Genomic DNA, 18,948 nt, shown 5'->3' with positions numbered 1-18,948 from the left:
TCTGTTGTTCTGTCGGTGAAGTTTCTGTTATCGTCCCCTCTTCTAGAGTCCGAAGCTCATATTGGGTCATCAGAGAGCGATACACTGTTTTAACAGAGTAGATGCCATATTTCTCGGGAGCCCAGGCCAGGACGTCCTCCCCTCCCTCCGATCTGAGGGGGATATTCAGAATTGCATCAGCTTCGGCTGTAGAAAACGCCTGCCTAACACGATCGATATTCCATGAACCAGAGTAGTTGTCAATTAGTTCAGAAACCTGATGGAACTGTGGATTGCCCGGACGTGCGGGTCTCATCGCGGGTAAGGAAGGGATCCAACTATCATACCAGATAGAGATTGTAGACCCCGCCCCCACTCTTTTGATCAGACCTAGTTGCAAAACTTGTCGACCTTCCATGATAGCACGCCATGTAGCAGAGGAGCTTTTTGGCACAGTGGCTTGCATAAAATCACACCTCGGGAAGTATCTTCCCTTTAGAACTCGAGCACACAGCGAGCTAGGGTTTGTCATCAGCCGCCAACCATGCTTCCCCAAAAGCGCCAAGTTGAACTTGTCCAGATCTCGGAAACCCATTCCCCCTTTGCGCTTTGGTTCAGAAACTACATCCCATGACAGCCAGTGCAACGACCGCCGATCCACCGAAGAACTCCACCAATACTTCGCCATCAGCGCAACAAGACTTTTACAAACCTTCTTAGTGAGCTTAAAACAGGACATACTAAAAGTTGGAATAGCTTGTGCAACCGTTTTTAGTCTCACCTCGCGGCCCGCACAAGAGAGCATCCGTTCAACACCACCTTGCAGCTTCGTACGAATTCTCTCGCGGATATGATCAAACGTTCGACTCGTTATTCGACCAACCGCTGTTGGGAGGCCAAGATACCGTTCACTAAAAGCCTCCACCCCAATGTTGAGACAAAGTTTAACCTGTTGACGAATCGTATCAAGAGTGTTAGGACTGAAATAGATGGAGCTCTTGTCCTTGTTCACGGTCTGTCCGGAGCACTCTTCATAGATCCTCAAGATCTCGTTCAGCCGGTGTCCACTAGATACCGAAGCCTGCATAAAAATGAGACTGTCATCCGCAAACAGGAGGTGATTAATCCATGGTGATCGATAGCTGACCCGGATTCCACGGTCCACTTGTGCCCCTCCATGAAAATTAAGTAAGGAGGTAAACCCTTCTGCACAGAGGAGGAAGAGGTATGGCGACACGGGATCACCCTGTCGTAGCCCACATGTAGGGGTGAAGAAGGGATGAAGCTCCCCATTAACCCTCACAGAGAACCGAACTGATGAGACGCACTTCAGAATCAACTTAACGAAATCCGTGTGGAATCCCAAACGTAACATGATCGCCTCAAGATAGTGCCACTCCACGCGATCGTATGCCTTCATCATGTCCAACTTGACCGCACAAACCACATTCTTTCCTCTTTTTCGTCTCCGCATCGAATGCACACTCTCGTATGCAATCAGCACATTATCCATAATAAGCCGGCCAGGAACAAAAGCACTTTGCTCCTCCCCGATAACTTCATCCAAGCAACCCCGTAAACGGTTGGCTATTGCCTTAGCCGCAATTTTATAAAGAACCAGACACAGAGAAATAGGACGAAACTGAGTAATCCGCTGGGGGAAAGGTACCTTAGGGATCAGTGTGATTGATGTATTATTCAACCCTTCGGGAAGATCGCCCCCATTCAGAAAATCCAACAATGCTGGCACAATGTCTTGCTTAAGGAGTTGCCAATGCCTTTGGAAAAAACCCGCTGTGAAACCATTAACTCCAGGGGCTTTAGATGGCGCCATTTGAAAAAGAGCATACCGTATCTCCTCTTCTGTATAAGGCTTTGTAAGCGCCTCATTCATATCCCCTAAAACTCGGACCTGGACCGAATCCAGCAATTCATCCATCGGGTGATAGCCTCGCGATGTATATAATTGCTGATAAAACGAGGAGATCTCCTCCTGAATCTCATCTGGTTGTGAGCATCTTGTTCCATCCGCTCTCACCAAGCTCTCTATTCTATTGATCCTTCGTCGCTGTGATGCTTGGGCTTGGAAGTATCCCGTGTACTTGTCACCATCGTGCAACCATAAAACCCGAGACCTCTGCCGCGTCCAGATATCCTCTTGTTTCAACATCGTTTTGAGCTGCGCAGAGAGATCCTTCTCCTCCGCTGACGGGCCCCTTCCCATAGAGCGCAAACGGAGATGATTCAAACGATCCCGTAACTTCCGAATCTTCCGCGAGAGACAGCCAAATTCCTTGGCTCCCCATGAAGATAGATCCTGTTGGTGAGCTGATAATGCATTAGTAACATTCTGCAGCCTCTGCCCTCCCTGTCTGCATCTCCATTAATCAAGAACTAACTGATCATAGTCCGCATGTGTCTGCCAAACATCCTCATAACGGAACGTTCGAGCTCTTCCCGTTCTCTGATCAGCATTTTCTTTTATTCTTACCATCACAAAACAATGATCTGACTCAACAGCCCCGATATGCTTTACTGTGATAGAAGTGAAAAGATTTAACAAAGCTGTGTTACCAAAAGCACGATCCAACCTTGCCTTAACATTTGCATCACCCGCTTGAGCGTTATCCCAGGTATATGCCGTCCCGGACCACCCCAAATCTTGGAGCCCACAATCATCCATCACCTCGCGAAACACACGCATCTGTCTACCAGAGCGTTGCGCTCGTGAGAAATGCTCTGAAGCATACAATGTTTCGTTAAAGTCGCCGATGCATAACCAGCTCTCATGCTGGACTGCATGCAACGTTCTCAGCAAACTCCAGCTAATGTGCCTATCCTCTACACAAGGAGCACCATAGATACCAGTGACACGCCAAACCCTGCTGTCATTGCTCTTTCGCCGCACCCTCACATCAATGTGGCCGGCACTGTAGGTCACTAGATCGACGTCAAAATCTGCTTTCCAGAACAGACCAATCCCTCCACTAAGACCCGAACTGCTTACTGCAAAACATCCTGCAAAACCAAGTTGGTTCTGCAAGCGCTCAACTCTTAACGCTGCGATTTTCGTCTCCATCACGAACAGGAGACGGGGCGCTTCTTGCTTCACAACATTGCGAAGCTCACGAACTGCCCCAGGGTTCCCAAGCCCTTGGCAGTTCCAGCTCAAGCAACTCATTGGGCCGGGCAGGGCTGACCAGCAACCGCTGCCGAGGATTCCGAAGAGGGAGGCGTAGGCCTCTTCTTCTTCATGTCTCTTTCTAAGTTCTCCATAGTTCCCTTTTCTTGCCCAATCTTAGCAGGCATTATTTGTGGTATCTCATGTGTCCCACAAACCATAGCATCCCTGTGCTCAGTAAGAGCAACCAAGGGCTTTACCACTGGCCTATAGGTGTGTGTAGCTTGGGGCACTCCCTTACGTTTCTGTTGGACTGGTGCTTTCACCGGGGAAGTAACCTCCACCCCTTCCTTCTGTTGGTGCTTGAAGCCCTTGACTCGCTGGTGTTATTCTGATTACTAGGTTTAGGTTGATGTTCACCAGAGCTCGTCCGCCTTCGATCCTCCGCTGCCCGCAGACTTGGCTTGAACAGCAAATCGCCATTCTCACCCCTAGTTCCAGGAGAAGGGCAGAAAGGATCGGCATGACCCAATCTACCACACGAGAAACAGAAGTGTGGGATATGTTCATACTCGATCTCGTACTTATCCGTACTTCTTCTCTTGGCTGATTCAATCAAAATCCATCTCGGTAGAGGTTTCCTTACATCAATGGACACACGAGCACGGAGGAAGCCCCCTACTAGATCGATCTGTACGATCGAAGCCGTCTTATCAATTTGTCGCGCGATCGCCAACCCCCATTTGTTGTTTCGAAGGTTGTAAGGTAGATTGACGACCCGAACCCATACTGGCAAGCTCTCAAACACCAACTCCGACGGCTGCATATGCTCTTCAAGATTCTGCAGGATCACCGCATGCTTGTTAATGTGCCACGGAGAACCATCCCACACTCGATCACGATCCCGTTTTGACTCAAATTCTGCTGCGAACGTATTTTCTCCCAGGGATCGAAAGAGCAGTTCCCTATGGTTTCCCCAAGCCGGTCGAAGGGCACTCTGGATCGTTTGGATATGAAGAAGATTGCAACACATAACCCTCCCCGCCAGTAACCACTTCGGCTGTGATCCCCCCTCAGAGTCGTCGATGACCAGCGGCGTTGCCTCCTCCTCCGAGATATCTAGCTTTCCTAGTGCCTCCTCCATCATCGCTCGGGCCGAACACGGGGAGAGAGCACCACTCCTTTGTCGATCCTTGTCCGCGGAGGATGAGGCCATCTCCGATTGCTAGTCAGGTCGATCGCCCCGCCGATGAGAACAACGGGCGCCGTCAGGTCCACCTAACCCTAATCGCCAGAGGGGTTTTAGGGTTTAGAGGAAATTACTGCAGATGTCATCTGCCACAGCATGCCATCGCACGCGTCTTTGTTCAAGTTCCGCATCTTCGGTCGCTTTCTGTGCTGTATATTGGGTGTTTCTATTTTCACTGTTAGAGCATGTACAACAAGACTTGTAGATCACTTCCCCCGCGGTAAATCCTTAAATGTCCACGTCCATAGTCCTGTACCTCATATCTATCCCTCTAAATCTCTACTATTAAAGGAGATCTGCCGTCTGTCGTGATGGTTCGACCACCTCCTAAACCTACCGATCGATACATCCTTACACACACGTCCTCCCGCTCCATTTCATAGATTTTTTCCAATTAACCTCCCAAAACCAGCGACCAGCGGCAAGTACAATCTACACGACAGAGGAAAAACCGACCGGTTCAATCAACCTCTTCTTTCCCATGTCGTTCGTTACCCCGCCTTGTTCGACCCCCTGAGTCGCTCGCAGAAAAATAGCTGATGGGATCGTGAATATCCGACGTTCATTCAGCAAAAATCGGGAAAACTAACCCCCACGCGACCACGTACTCCACCTTCTCCCCCTGATCCGCCGGTCACCATCTGCAGAGACCTCCATCTCCCGAACTCGGAACCACCCCTGCGCACTTCTCCACCCACCACACGCTAGGGTTCGTCGCCATATATGCCCCACCTCCAAATCCCGCAACAATAACCCAAAGTTGCCCAACCACACCCCTAGCTGCCGCTACAGTGGACCCCCGAATCCCTCCCTTCTTCCTCATTCCAGTCCTCAAACCTCCCAAGCAATCCTCTCCCCTCGCCCATCAAACCAATCCTCCCGCCCCGATGGCGCGCACGAAGAAGACGACGAGGAAGTCCATCGGCGGCAAGGCGCCGCGGAAGCAGCTGGCGACCAAGGCGGCCCGCAAGTCCGCACCGGCCACCGGCGGTGTGAAGAAGCCACATCGCTTCCGCCGCGGCACCGTCGCGCTCCGGGAGATCCGCAAGTACCAGAAGAGCACGGAGTTGCTCATCCACAAGCTCCCCTTCCAGCGCCTGGTGCGTGAGATCGCGCAGGACTTCAAGACCGACCTCCGCTTCCAGAGCTCCGCCTTCTCCGTGCTCCAGAAGGCTACCGAGGCCTACCTCATTGGGCTCTTCGAGGACACCAACCTCTGCGCCATCCACGCCAAGCGCGTCACCATCATGCCCAAGGACATCCAGCTCGCCCGCCGCATACGTGGCGAGAGTAGAATTTTGGATTTCATCCAAAAAACCGGTTTCTCAACGAATTTCGTCCATCTCGTTCTGGCCCGGTATCTGTGTGTCCCGGCCCAAAAAATCCGGCCATTTTTGAATATATAGCCCGGCCCATGGTGAAGTACAGCCCACAGATACCTCCCATTGATATAAAAGCACAAACTCATCTTCTCCTAACCCTAAATTTCATTATCCCCTTCTCCATCCCACTGAACGGCGGCTGCAGGCAACGGGAGCGGAGCGAGCGAGGCGGAGGCGCGGTGCAGGTGCAGCCCCGCCTCTTCCCATCCACCTACAGGCAATGGGAGTGGAGCGAGCGAGGCGGAGGTGTGGTGCAGGTGCAGCGCCGCCTCTTCCCATCCGCCTCTTCCCAGCGCGGTGCAACCGTGCAGGTGCAGGTGCCTCTTCCCAGCGCGGTGCAGGTGCAGGCGAAAACACCATGGAGAGTGGCCGTGCCGACCAGGTTGTAGGTGCAGGCTCCGGCGTCGACCGGCTCGACAGGTGCAGCAACATGCGGCGCATCCAGCCGGGCTCGGGCAGCGCCCCGGCGTCGGACGCACACTCTAGACGGCAAGCTGAGCAAGGTATTGTCCATGTAATCCTGTAGATGCATGCCTATTTGTTAGTTTTTTAATCTTGATGACCATGTATCTGCACATTTCCTTTGGTTAAGCATGTAGTTTAGGGGACTTGTGCAAGGCGTGATGCCATTGAGCTGTGGGCAGATGGGATGCAGCACGCCTTGTGATTTAACATTTCTGAATGATGACTCATCTTGCCAAAATCTGTAGCTAGGTTGTTTAACATGCACATAAATTTGATCTTTATCTCTTTGGTTGCATGCCATTGTTAAAATAGATTACCATTATTTTGCAAATAAAGTTGATCTTTAGGTCATGCTTTAATCTGTAGGTGATGGAAGTGCACCCTATCTTAATAGGGTGAGCATCGATGAAGCCAGAAGGAGGGGTAATGGCAACCCTAACAATGGAAGGGAGACAACTTGGAAAGGTCTACATTTTATTAATTGTTCTTAATTGTTTTTCTATGAATATTATGATGCGTTTAGAGAGGATTTTTAAAAATCTGTTTACTCATGGTTAATTTTGTTTTATGCCTTATTCTCTTTTACTGATATTCTGAAACATTTAAATAAAAAATGTGTTAATTCTGTTTATAGTTAAAATTATGCTAATTCTGTTTGTTATGTCTTGTTATCTTTTTACTTGATGTTGTTATGCATTTAGAGAAAAATATGCCAATATGTTTTTTCTTCCTTATTGTTTTCACTTGATGTTATGATGCATTTAAAAATGAAATGTTTTTTATTCTGTTGTAAAAATTGCGATAATTCTTGTTACTGTCCTTGTTCATTGTTTTTTATTGCTTACTCATTATTTATTTCGTATTATGACGCATTTAGAGTAGAAATATTGTTTATTCTGTTGTAGCTATATACTATGATGCATTGCTAACATGTTGTTTCAATTTTTTATATATAGGGCTTGTAAGCAATGACATCTATTATATCTGGAACCATGGCCCCAAGTTTGGTGGAGGATTTAATTGTCGGTACTGCTCCCTAATCAGTAGAGGAGGAGGTGCAACCCGCTTTAGGTAGAACCTTGGAGGTATACCTGGTGAAGTGAGGGAGTGCCCCAATGTTCCAAGAAATGTGCGTGCTGCAATGAGGGACTCCCGGGATGATGCAAGGCGGAAGAAGAGGGAAAAGAAAAATCGTAGACTTCGCTTGGAACGGGATATCATGGAAGGGCTGTACCATGGAGAAGGGGTGATAAATATTGAAGATGATGATGAACAGATTCAGACCGTGCTTCGGGAGTCCCTAAGAGACAAGAATGTCTCTCGTGCAGTTGAGAGGAGGCGTGGGAGTGGGAGTGGTGTTCATGTGTCTCTTGGGAAACAAAGCATCACAACATACTTTGACAAGGAATTATTGAGTAACAAAGTATCAATGCAGCCAAAGATCAGCACTGCTTTGAATGTTGAGTCAGAAGATGTTCTTGGGCAAGCTTGGGCAAAGTTTTTTCATGCTAATGACATTCATGGCCTGAAAGCAAATTGTCCCTATTTTCGAGCGGCAGTCAAGATAACTCAAAACCTTGGACCGGCTCCTGTTCCAACTGCTAAGCAGATTGATGGGATATATTTGGACAAAAATTATGAAGAAGCTAAACAGTGGCTGAACATTTTCAAGCAAGATTGGAGGAACTATGGTGTAATTGTGATGTGTGACTGATGGACAGAGCCTACCGGTATGTGTCTCATCAATTTCATGGTGTATTGCAATGCATGGATGTTCTTTCATAAATCTATCGATGCTTCAGGTCAAACTTAGACTGCAGGTTAGTTTTCTAATGTTTCTGTATATTATGCTAATTATTTCTGTTTATTCATTGCTATATCTGCTATTTCTATTTAATTGGCAGATTTTATCTATAGAGAGATCAAAAAGGTTGTTGTAGAAGAGATAGGATCTGAGAATGTTGTTCAAATTGTAACCGTTAATGGGTCAAATTACAAGAAAGCATGTAAAACTCTGGTAGAACAACCAGAGTTTAGTCATATTGTTTGGCGCCATGTACTACTCACACTGTTAACCTCATGCTTAAGGATGTTGCTAAGTTTCGTGAGGTTGACGTGATAGTTAAAAGTGCTAAACTGATCTGTAGATTTTTCTATAATCACAATAACCTACATGATAGCATGAAAAAGAACATTGGTGGTGAACTCATAAAACCGAATGCGACCCGGTTTGGAACGGTGTTCATGTTCCTGGAGAGTTTTCGTTGTACGAAGATGAGTTTAGGAAATGGATGGTGTCTGGTGATTGGAAGGGAAGTATTTGGAACAATACTGCTGATTATGTGTTTGCTGAAGAGTTGCTACCTAGTAGTATGTGGTGGGCAGCTTTAGAGTGGGTTCTTGCTATGCTAGAGCCACTCTACAAAGCCCTTAGATATGCTGATACACAAAAGAGATGCACCCTATCTGGATTCAAGAAGAGTATGATGACAGCCATACAAAAGTTGGAAAGTCATCTTGGTGGTGGGTCACAGATGTTTCATAGAGTCATGAGCAAGGTTCCAAGAGGATCGATGCTATGCAAGAAGGCACACTATTGGTGTTGGAAATATGCCCTAGAGGCAATAATAAATTAGTTATTATTATATTTCTTAGTTCATGATAATCGTTTATTATCCATGCTATAATTGTATTGATTGGAAACACAATACTTGTGTGGATACATAGACAAAACACTGTCCCTAGTAAGCCTCTAGTTGACTAGCTCGTTGATCAAAGATGGTCAAGGTTTCCTGGCCATAGGCAAGTGTTGTCACTTGATAACGGGATCACATCATTAGGAGAATCATGTGATGGACTAGACCCAAACTAATAGACGTAGCATGTTGATCGTGTCATTTTGTTGCTACTGTTTTCTGCGTGTCAAGTATTTATTCCTATGACCATGAGATCATATAACTCACTGACACCGGAGGAATACTTTGTGTGTATCAAACGTCGCAACGTAACTGGGTGACTATAAAGATGCTCTACAGGTATCTCCGAAGGTGTTAGTTGAGTTAGTATGGATCAAGACTGGGATTTGTCACTCCGTGTGACGGAGAGGTATCTCGGGGCCCACTCGGTAATACAACATCACACACAAGCCTTGCAAGCAATGTAACTTAGTGTAAGTTGCGGGATCTTGTATTACGGAACGAGTAAAGAGACTTGCCGGTAAACGAGATTGAAATAGGTATGCGGATACTGACGATCGAATCTCGGGCAAGTAACATACCGAAGGACAAAGGGAATAACATACGGGATTATATGAATCCTTGGCACTGAGGTTCAAACGATAAGATCTTCGTAGAATATGTAGGATCCAATATGGGCATCCAGGTCCCGCTATTGGATATTGACCGAGGAGTCTCTCGGGTCATGTCTACATAGTTCTCGAACCCGCAGGGTCTACACACTTAAGGTTCGACGTTGTTTTATGCGTATTTGAGTTATATGGTTGGTTACCGAATGTTGTTCGGAGTCCCGGATGAGATCACGGACGTCACGAGGGTTTCCGGAATGGTCCGGAAACGAAGATTGATATATAGGATGACCTCATTTGATTACCGGAAGGTTTTCGGAGTTACCGGGAATGTACCGGGAATGACGAATGGGTTCCGGGAGTTCACCGGGGGGGGCAACCCACCCCGGGGAAGCCCATAGGCCTTGGGGGAGACACACCAGCCCTTAGTGGGCTGGTGGGACAGCCCACAAGTACCCTATGCGCCAAGGAGAAGAAAATCAAGAGAGAAAGAAAAAAAAAGGAGGAGGTGGGAAGGAAGGGGGACTCCCTCCCACCAAACCTAGTCCAACTCGGTTTGGGGGGAGAGTCCTCCCCCTTGGACTCGGCCGACCCCCTTGGGGCTCCTTGAGCCCCAAGGCAAGGTCCCCTCCCTCCCACCTATATATACGGAGGTTTTAGGGCTGATTTGAGACGACTTTTCCACGGCAGCCCGACCACATACCTCCACGGTTTTTCCTCTAGATCGCGTTTCTGCGGAGCTCGGGCGGAGCCCTGCTGAGACAAGGTCATCACCAACCTCCGGAGCGCCGTCACGCTGCCGGAGAACTCTTCTACCTCTCCGTCTCTCTTGCTGGATCAAGAAGGCCGAGATCATCGTCGAGCTGTACGTGTGCTGAACGCGGAGGTGCCGTCCGTTCGGTACTAGATCGTGGGACTGATCGCGAGATTGTTCGCGGGGCGGATCGAGGGACGTGAGGACGTTCCACTACATCAACCGCGTTCTCTAACGCTTCTGCTGTGCGATCTACAAGGGTACGTAGATCACTCATCCCCTCTCGTAGATGAACATCACCATGATAGGTCTTCGTGCGCGTAGGAAAATTTTTGTTTCCCATGCGACGTTCTCCAACAGTGGCATCATGAGCTAGGTTCATGCGTAGATGTCTTCTCGAGTAGAACACAAAAGTTTTTGTGGGTGGTGATGTGCGTTTTGCTGCCCTTCTTAGTCTTTTCTTGATTCCACGGTATTGTTGGATCGAAGCGGCTCGGACCGACATTACTCGTACGCTTACGAGAGACTTGTTTCATCGCTACGAGTAACTCCCTTGCTCAAAGATGACTGGCGGGTGTCAGTTTCTCCAACTTTAGTTGAATCGGAATTGACCGAGGAGGTCCTTGGATGAGGTTAAATAGCAACTCATATATCTCCGTTGTGGTGTTTGCGTAAGTAAGATGCGATCCTACTAGATACCCATGGTCACCACGTAAAACATGCAACAACAAAATTAGAGGACGTCTAACTTGTTTTTGCAGGGTATGCTTGTGATGTGATATGGCCAACGATGTGATGTGATATATTGGATGTATGAGATGATCATGTTGTAATAGATAATATCGACTTGCACGTCGATGGTACGGCAACCGGCAGGAGCCATAGGGTTGTCTTTATAACTAACGTTTGTGCTTGCAGATGCGTTTACTAATTTGCTAGGACGTAGCTTTAGTAGTAATAGCATGAGTAGCACGACAACCCCGATGGCGACACGTTGATGGAGATCATGATGATGGAGATCATGGTGTGACGCCGGTGACAAGAAGATCGTGCCGGTGCTTTGGTGATGGAGATCAAGAAGCACGTGATGATGGCCATATCATGTCACTTATGAATTGCATGTGATGTTAATCCTTTTATGCACCTTATTTTGCTTAGAACGACGGTAGCATTATGAGGTGATCTCTCACTAAAATTTCAAGATGAAATTGTGTTCTCCCCGACTGTGCACCATTGCTACAGTTCGTCGTTTCGAGACACCACGTGATGATCGGGTGTGATAGACTCAACGTTCACATACAACGGGTGCAAAACAGTTGCGCATGCGGAACACTCGGGTTAAGCTTGACGAGCCTAGCATGTGCAGACATGGCCTCGGAACACATGAGACCGAAAGGTCGAGCATGAATCGTATAGTTGATATGATTAGCATAGAGATGCTTACCAGTGAAACTATTCTCGACTCACGTGATGATCGGACTTGAGATAGTGGATTTGGATCATGTACCACTCAAATGACTAGAGAGATGTACTTTTTGAGTGGGAGTTCTTAAGTAATATGATTAATTGAACTAATTGTCATGAACATAGTCTAATGGTCTTTACGAATTACGATGTAGCTTGCGCTATAGCTCTACTGTTTTTTATATGTTCCTAGAGAAAATTTAGTTGAAAATTGATAGTAGCAAACTTTGCAGACTGAGTCTGTAAAACCGAGGATTGTCCTCATTGCTACGCAGAAGGCTTATGTCCTTATTGCACCACTCGGTGTGCTGCACCTCGAGCGTCGTCTGTGGATGCTATGAACATCCGACATACACGTTTCTGATGACTACACGATAGTTCAGTGCATAATACTTAATGGCTTAGAAGCAAGGCGCCGAAAACGTTGTAAAACGTCACGGAACATAAGTGATGTTCTAAAGAGATGAAATTGTGATTTCATGCTTGTGCCCTTGTTAAGAGGTACGAGACCTCCGACAAGATTCTTTGTCCACAAAGTAAAGGATAAAAGCTCAATCGTTGAGCGTGTGCTCATATTGTCTGAGTACGACAATCACTTGAATCAAGTGGGAGTTAATCTTCCAGATGAGATAGTGATGGTTCTCCAAAGTCACTGCCACCAAGCTGTGAGAGCTTCGTGATGAACTATAACATATCAAGGATAGATACAATGATCCTTGAGCGATTCGCGATGTTTGACACTGCGAAAGTAGAAATCAAGAAGGAGCGTCAATAGTTGATGGTTTGTAAAACCACTGAGTTTCAAGAAAGGCAAGGGCTAGAAGGAATACTTCGTGAAACGGCAAAACAGTTGCTGCACTAATGAAGAGACCCAAGATTAAACCCAAACCTGAGACTAAGTGCTTCTGTAATGAGGGGAACAGTCACTGAGGCGGAGCAACTCTAGATACTTGGTAGATAAGAAGGCTGGCAAAAGTCGAAAGAAGTGTATTTGATATACATGATGTTGATTTGTACTTTACTAGTACTCCTAGTAGCATGAGGGTATTGGATACCGGTTCGGTTGCTAAGTGAATTAGTAACACGAAATGAAAGCTACGCCATAAACGGAGACTAGCTAAAGGCGAGGTGACGATACGTGTTGGAAGTGTTTCCAAGGTTGATATGATCAAAAGTCGCACGCTCCCTCTACCATCGGGATTGGTGTTAAACCTAAATAATTGTTATTTGGTGCTTGCGTTAAGCATGAACATGATTGGATCGTGTTTATTGCAAATACGATTATTCATTTAAGGAGAATAATGGTTACTCTATTTTCTTGAATATTCACCTTCAATGGTTTATTGAATCTCGATCGTAGTGTTACACATGTTCATGAGATTGGTGCCAAAAGATACGAGTTAATGATGATAGTACCACTTACTTGTGGCACTGCCGCTTGAGTCATGTTAGTATAAATTGCATGAAGAGGCTCCATGCTGATGGATCTTTGTACTCACCTGATTTCGAATCACTAGTGACATGCAAATCATACCACATGAGCAAGGCCTTGTTTTCATTGAGATGAAATAAGATAGTAACTTGTTGGAAGTGATACATTTTGATGTATGCAGTCCAATGGGTGCTGAGGCACGTAGTGGATATCATTATGTTCTTACTTCACTGACGATTTGAGTAGATACAAGAGTATTTACTTAATGAATCACAAGTCTGAAATGTTGAAAAAGTTCAATTCCGTTTCAGAGTGAAGTTCGTCGTAACAAGAGGATAAACTGTCTACGATATGATGATGGAAATAAATATCTGAGTTACGAGTTTTGGTACGCAGTTAAGACAATGTGGAAATTGTTTCGTAGTTCATGCCACCTGGAACATCATAGTGTGATGATGTGTCTGAACGTCATAGCCACGCACTATTTGGTATGGTGCATTCTATGATGTCTCTTATCGAATTACCACTATCGTTTATGGGTTATGCATTAGAGACAACCGCACTCACTTTAAATAGGGCACCGCGTATTTCCGTTGAGATAACACAGTATAGACTGAGGTTTAGAGAAATCTAAACCGTCGTTTCTTGAAAGTTTGGGGCTTCGACACTTATGCGAAAAAGTTTCAGTCTGATAAGCTCGAACCCAAAGCGGATAAATGCATCTTCATAGGATATCCAAAACAGTTGGGTACATCTCCTATCTCAGATCCGAAAGCAAAGTGTTTGTTTCTAGAAACGGATCCTTTCTCGAGAAAAGGTTTCTCTCGAAAGAATTGAGTGGGAGAGTAGTAGAACTTAATGAGGTTACTGAACCATCACTTCAACCAGTGTGTAGCAGGGCGTAGGAAGTTGTTCCTGTGGCGCCTACACCAATTGAAGTGGAAGCTGATGATGGTGATCATAGAGCTTCGAATCAAGTTACTACAAACCTCGTAGGTCGACAAGGTCGCGTACTGCTGCAGAGTAGTACGGTAACCCTGTCTTGGAGGTCATGTTGTTGAGCAACAGTGAACCTACGAGTTATGGAGAAAGCGATGGTGGGCCCAGATTCCGACAAATGGCTGGAAGCCATGAAATTCGAGAGAGGATCCATGTGTGAAAACAAAGTGTAGACTTTGGTAGAACTACTTGATGGTCATGGGACTATTGAGTAAAATGGATCTTTAAAAGAAGACAGACGATGATGGTGATAAGTCACTATTAAGAAAAGCTCGACTTGTCGCAAAGATGTTTTCGACAAGATCAAACAGTTGACTATGATGAGACTTTCTCACTCGTAGCGATGCTAAAGGTCTGTTAGAATTATGTTAGTTGTTGATGCATTATTTATGAAATATTGCACGTAGGATGTCAAAACATTGTTTTCTCAACGGTTTCCTTGAGCAAACATTGTATGTGATACAAACCAGAAGGTTTTGTCGATCCTAAGGATGCTAGCAAGTATGCAAGCTCCAGTGATCCTTCAATGTACTGGTGCAAGCATCTCGGAGTTGGAATATACACTTTGATGAGATGATCAAAGATTTTGGGTTTGTACAAGGTTTATGAGAAACTTGTATTTCCAAAGAAGTGAGTGGGAGCACTATAGAATTTCTGATAAGTATATGTGGTTGACATATTGTGGATCAGAAGTAATGTAGAATTTCTGTAAAGCATACAAGGTTGTTTGAAAGGAGTTTTCAAAGGAATACCTGGATTGAGCTACTTGAACGTTGAGTATCAAAGATCTATGGAGATAGATCGAAAGCGCTTAATGGAAGTTTCAACAAGATGCATGCCTTGACAAGTTTTTGAAGGAGTTCAAAATAGATCAGCAAAGAAGGGGTACTTGGTTGCGTTGTGAGGTGTGAATTTGAGTAAGACTCAAAACCCGACCACGGCAGAATAAAGAGAATAGACGAAGGTCGTCTTCTATGCCTTAGCCGTAGAATCTAATGTATGCCATGCTGTGTACCACACTTGATGTGTGCCTTGACTCAAAGTCTGTTGAGAGGTACAGAGAGTGATCCATGATTGAATCACTAGCAGCGGTCAAAATTTATCCTTAGTAACTAATGGACTAAGGAATTTTTCTCGATTATGGAGGTGGTTAAAGAGTTCGTCGTAAAGGGTTACGTTGATGCAAGCTTTGACACTAATCCGAATAACTATGAGTAGTGAAACGGATTCGTATAGTAGAGTAGATATTTGGAGCATTTCCGAATAGCACGTAGTAGCAGCATCTATAAGATGACATAAAGATTTGTAAAGAACGCACGGATCTAAAAGTTTCAGAACCGTTGACTAAAACCTCTCTCACGAGCAAGACGTGATCAGACCCCAGAACTATATGGGTGTTGGATTCGTTGGAATCACATGGTGATGTGAACTAGATTATTGACTCTAGTGCAAGTGGGAGACTGTTGGAAATATGCCCTAGAGGCAATAATAAATTAGTTATTATTATATTTCTTAGTTCATGATAATCGTTTATTATCCATGCTATAATTGTATTGATTGGAAACACAATACTTGTGTGGATACATAGACAAAACACTGTCCCTAGTAAGGCTCTAGTTGACTAGCTCGTTGATCAAAGATGGTCAAGGTTTCCTGGCCAGAGGCAAGTGTTGTCACTTGATAACGGGATCACATCATTAGGAGAATCATGTGATGGACTAGACCCAAACTAATAGACGTAGCATGTTGATCGTGTCATTTTGTTGCTACTGTTTTCTGCGTGTCAAGTATTTATTCCTATGACCATGAGATCATATAACTCACTGACACCGGAGGAATACTTTGTGTGTATCAAACGTCGCAACGTAACTGGGTGACTATAAATATGCTCTACAGGTATCTCCGAAGGTGTTAGTTGAGTTAGTATGGATCAAGACTGGGATTTGTCACTCCGTGTGACGGAGAGGTATCTCGGGGCCCACTCGGCAATACAACATCACACACAAGCCTTGCAAGCAATGTAACTTAGTGTAAGTTGCCGGATCTTGTATTACGGAACGAGTAAAGACTCTTGCCGGTAAACGAGATTGAAATAGGTATGCGGATACTGACGATCGAATCTCGGGCAAGTAACATACCGAAGGACAAAGGGAATAACATACGGGATTATATGAATCCTTGGCACCGAGGTTCAAACGATAAGATCTTCGTAGAATATGTAGGATCCAATATGGGCATCCAGGTCCCGCTATTGGATATTGACCGAGGAGTCTCTCGGGTCATGTCTACATAGTTCTCGAACCCGCAGGGTCTGCACACTTAAGGTTCGACGTTGTTTTATGCGTATTTGAGTTATATGGTTGGTTACCGAAGGTTGTTCGAAGTCCCGGATGAGATCATGGACGTCACGAGGGTTTCCGGAATGGTCCGGAAACGAAGATTGATATATAGGATGACCTCATTTGATTACCGGAAGGTTTTCGGAGTTACCGGGAATGTACCGGGAATGACGAATGGGTTCCGGGAGTTCACCGGGGGGGGGGGGGGCAACCCACCCCGGGGAAGCCCATAGGCCTTGGGGGGGACACACCAGCCCTTAGTGGGCTGGTGGGACAGCCCAAAAGTACCCTATGCGCCAAGGAGAAGAAAATCAAGAGAGAAAGAAAAAAAAGGAGGAGGTGGGAAGGAAGGGGGACTCCCTCCCACCAAACCTAGTCCAACTCGGTATGGGGGGAGAGTCCTCCCCCTTGGACTCGGCCGACCCCCTTGGGGCTCCTTGAGCCCCAAGGCAAGGTCCCCTCCCTCCCACCTATATATACGGAGGTTTTAGGGCTGATTTGAGACGACTTTTCCACGGCAGCCCGACCACATACCTCCACGGTTTTTCCTCTAGATCGCGTTTCTGCGGAGCTCGGGCGGAGCCCTGCTGAGACAAGGTCATCACCAACCTCCGGAGCGCCGTCACGCTGCCGGAGAACTCTTCTACCTCTCCGTCTCTCTTGCTGGATCAAGAAGGCCGAGATCATCGTCGAGCTGTACGTGTGCTGAACGCGGAGGTGCCGTCCGTTCGGTACTAGATCGTGGGACTGATCGCGGGATTGTTCGCGGAGCGGATCGAGGGACGTGAGGACGTTCCACTACATCAACCGCGTTCTCTAACGCTTCTGCTGTGCGATCTACAAGGGTACGTAGATCACTCTTCCCCTCTCGTAGATGGACATCACCATGATAGATCTTCGTGCGCGTAGGAAAATTTTTGTTTCCCATGCGACGTTCTCCAACAATTGGTTGCAGGTAGTTACAAAACTAACTAAATTTGTATTATGTTGCTCTCTTTTCATGGTTTTAACTTATTTTGGTCTTCCTTCTCCTATGTAGCGGCTGTCCTTGATCCGTACACACATTATCAGATCAGCATGAGCAACATTACGGACTATGCTTCTGCACTAACAGATGCCATTGAGAAGATAGCAGACCCTGAGACCGCTGTTTTAGCCATTGATGAAGTCAGCACTTATAGGGAATGTCGTGGAAGGTTTGGCCAAAGGTTAGCACGTTCTTCTATAGAGAAAATGTCACCAAGTTACAATATTGCACTTGTAATATTTTCCATTACTTCAGTTTTGTAACTCCGTTCATCTGACTATGTTAATTCTGTTTTGACTTGGCAGCTGAGTGGTGGTTCCAATTTGGAGGGGAAGTTCCTAATCTGCAGAAGTGTGCTTTGAGGATCGTATCACAATGCGTTTCGTCAAGTGGTTGTGAGAGGAATTGGAGTGCTTTTGCGTTGGTCCATACGAAGCAAAGAAACCGTCTTCTATATGGCAAGCTGCATAAGCTTGTATATGTGCGCTACAACTTGAAGGTAGGAAATGGGTTTGCCATATGCCATGATTCACCCATATGCTGTTGTTTACTAGGCACTCTTTAAAATAGAGGCTGCTATTTACTAGGTAGTAGGTACATCTTTACTAGGTAGTAGTTACATCATTGTCATTGACTAATTTTGTTTTCACACCTTGAAGGTACGTGCTGAAGAAGATCAAGACCCAGTGAGAGAGAATGATATGCAGAAGGAAGTTTATGCATGTGCAATGATGATGGATACAACCATGTTTGATGCAACAAATCCTATGATGGAATGGCTGAATGAGAATGATGAGCACGTAATCTTGGATGGAGTTGATGCTGCGAGTGCCGTGTTTGAGCAAATACGTTTGCTTAACTCAAGTAGGAAAGTATCTCATCTTGGAAGGATGGACAATGGCAGGAAAAGGAAGAGGGTAGAGGAAGAAGAGAACGACTACAATGATAGTGAGGATGATGATGAAGAGAATGAGGAGCTGGAAATCGATGATGACGATGATAGCCATGATGATGGTGCAAGTCAGTCTGATGGAGGAGATCCGGCAATGCAACTTGAGAAGGATTTACCAAGCCAAGTTGGAAACAATGATGAGGTAACAAGTGATGGTAGTTTGGTGAACCGTAGATCTGAGCGGGTTAGGCAAGCCAAGAAGGTCACAAGCCTTTACAATTGACAAGTAAGTTTTTGTGATGTCATCAATAATTTGCCATTTATGCTCTTTCTTTTATTCTGTCATAAACATGTGATGTTGTTTCAATTGGGCTGCCATCTACTTGTGATGTTTGTATAATTCACAATCCTTTAGTCCATATGATATTATATGTACTATTTTGCAAAATCATAATAGATGTTTTTAAATAACCTGTGAACAAAATTCAGGTTCATATTTCCGCAAGTGAATATGTAGGTTGTATCCCTCTTAATTTGTTAA

General features: G+C 45.7%; 1 protein-coding gene and 1 pseudogene across 1 annotated transcript; both read left to right on the top strand.

Annotated features, from left to right (window-relative positions):
- The first annotated feature begins 5,236 nt into the window (after positions 1-5,236).
- LOC123428811 (histone H3.2-like) lies at positions 5,237-5,755 on the top strand. Its single transcript, XM_045112948.1, has one exon. The coding sequence runs from the start codon at positions 5,237-5,239 to the stop codon at positions 5,753-5,755; it is 519 nt and encodes a 172-aa protein (XP_044968883.1).
- Positions 5,756-5,763: 8 nt separating this feature from the next.
- Positions 5,764-18,690, top strand: LOC123428810 (annotated as a pseudogene).
- The last annotated feature ends 258 nt before the right edge of the window (positions 18,691-18,948 follow it).

The sequence above is a fragment of the Hordeum vulgare genome, chromosome 2H (genome assembly GCF_904849725.1).
Source record: "Hordeum vulgare subsp. vulgare chromosome 2H, MorexV3_pseudomolecules_assembly, whole genome shotgun sequence".
NCBI classification, from domain to species: Eukaryota; Viridiplantae; Streptophyta; class Magnoliopsida; order Poales; family Poaceae; genus Hordeum; species Hordeum vulgare.
The sequence above is the reverse complement of the archived record's forward strand: the minus strand, read 5'-3'. Positions and strand labels throughout refer to the sequence as shown.

Excerpts from the sequence above, each read along its gene's own strand:
- LOC123428811 (XM_045112948.1), top strand. The coding sequence starts at position 5,237 with ATGGCGCGCACGAAGAAGACGACGAGGAAGTCCATCGGCGGCAAGGCG.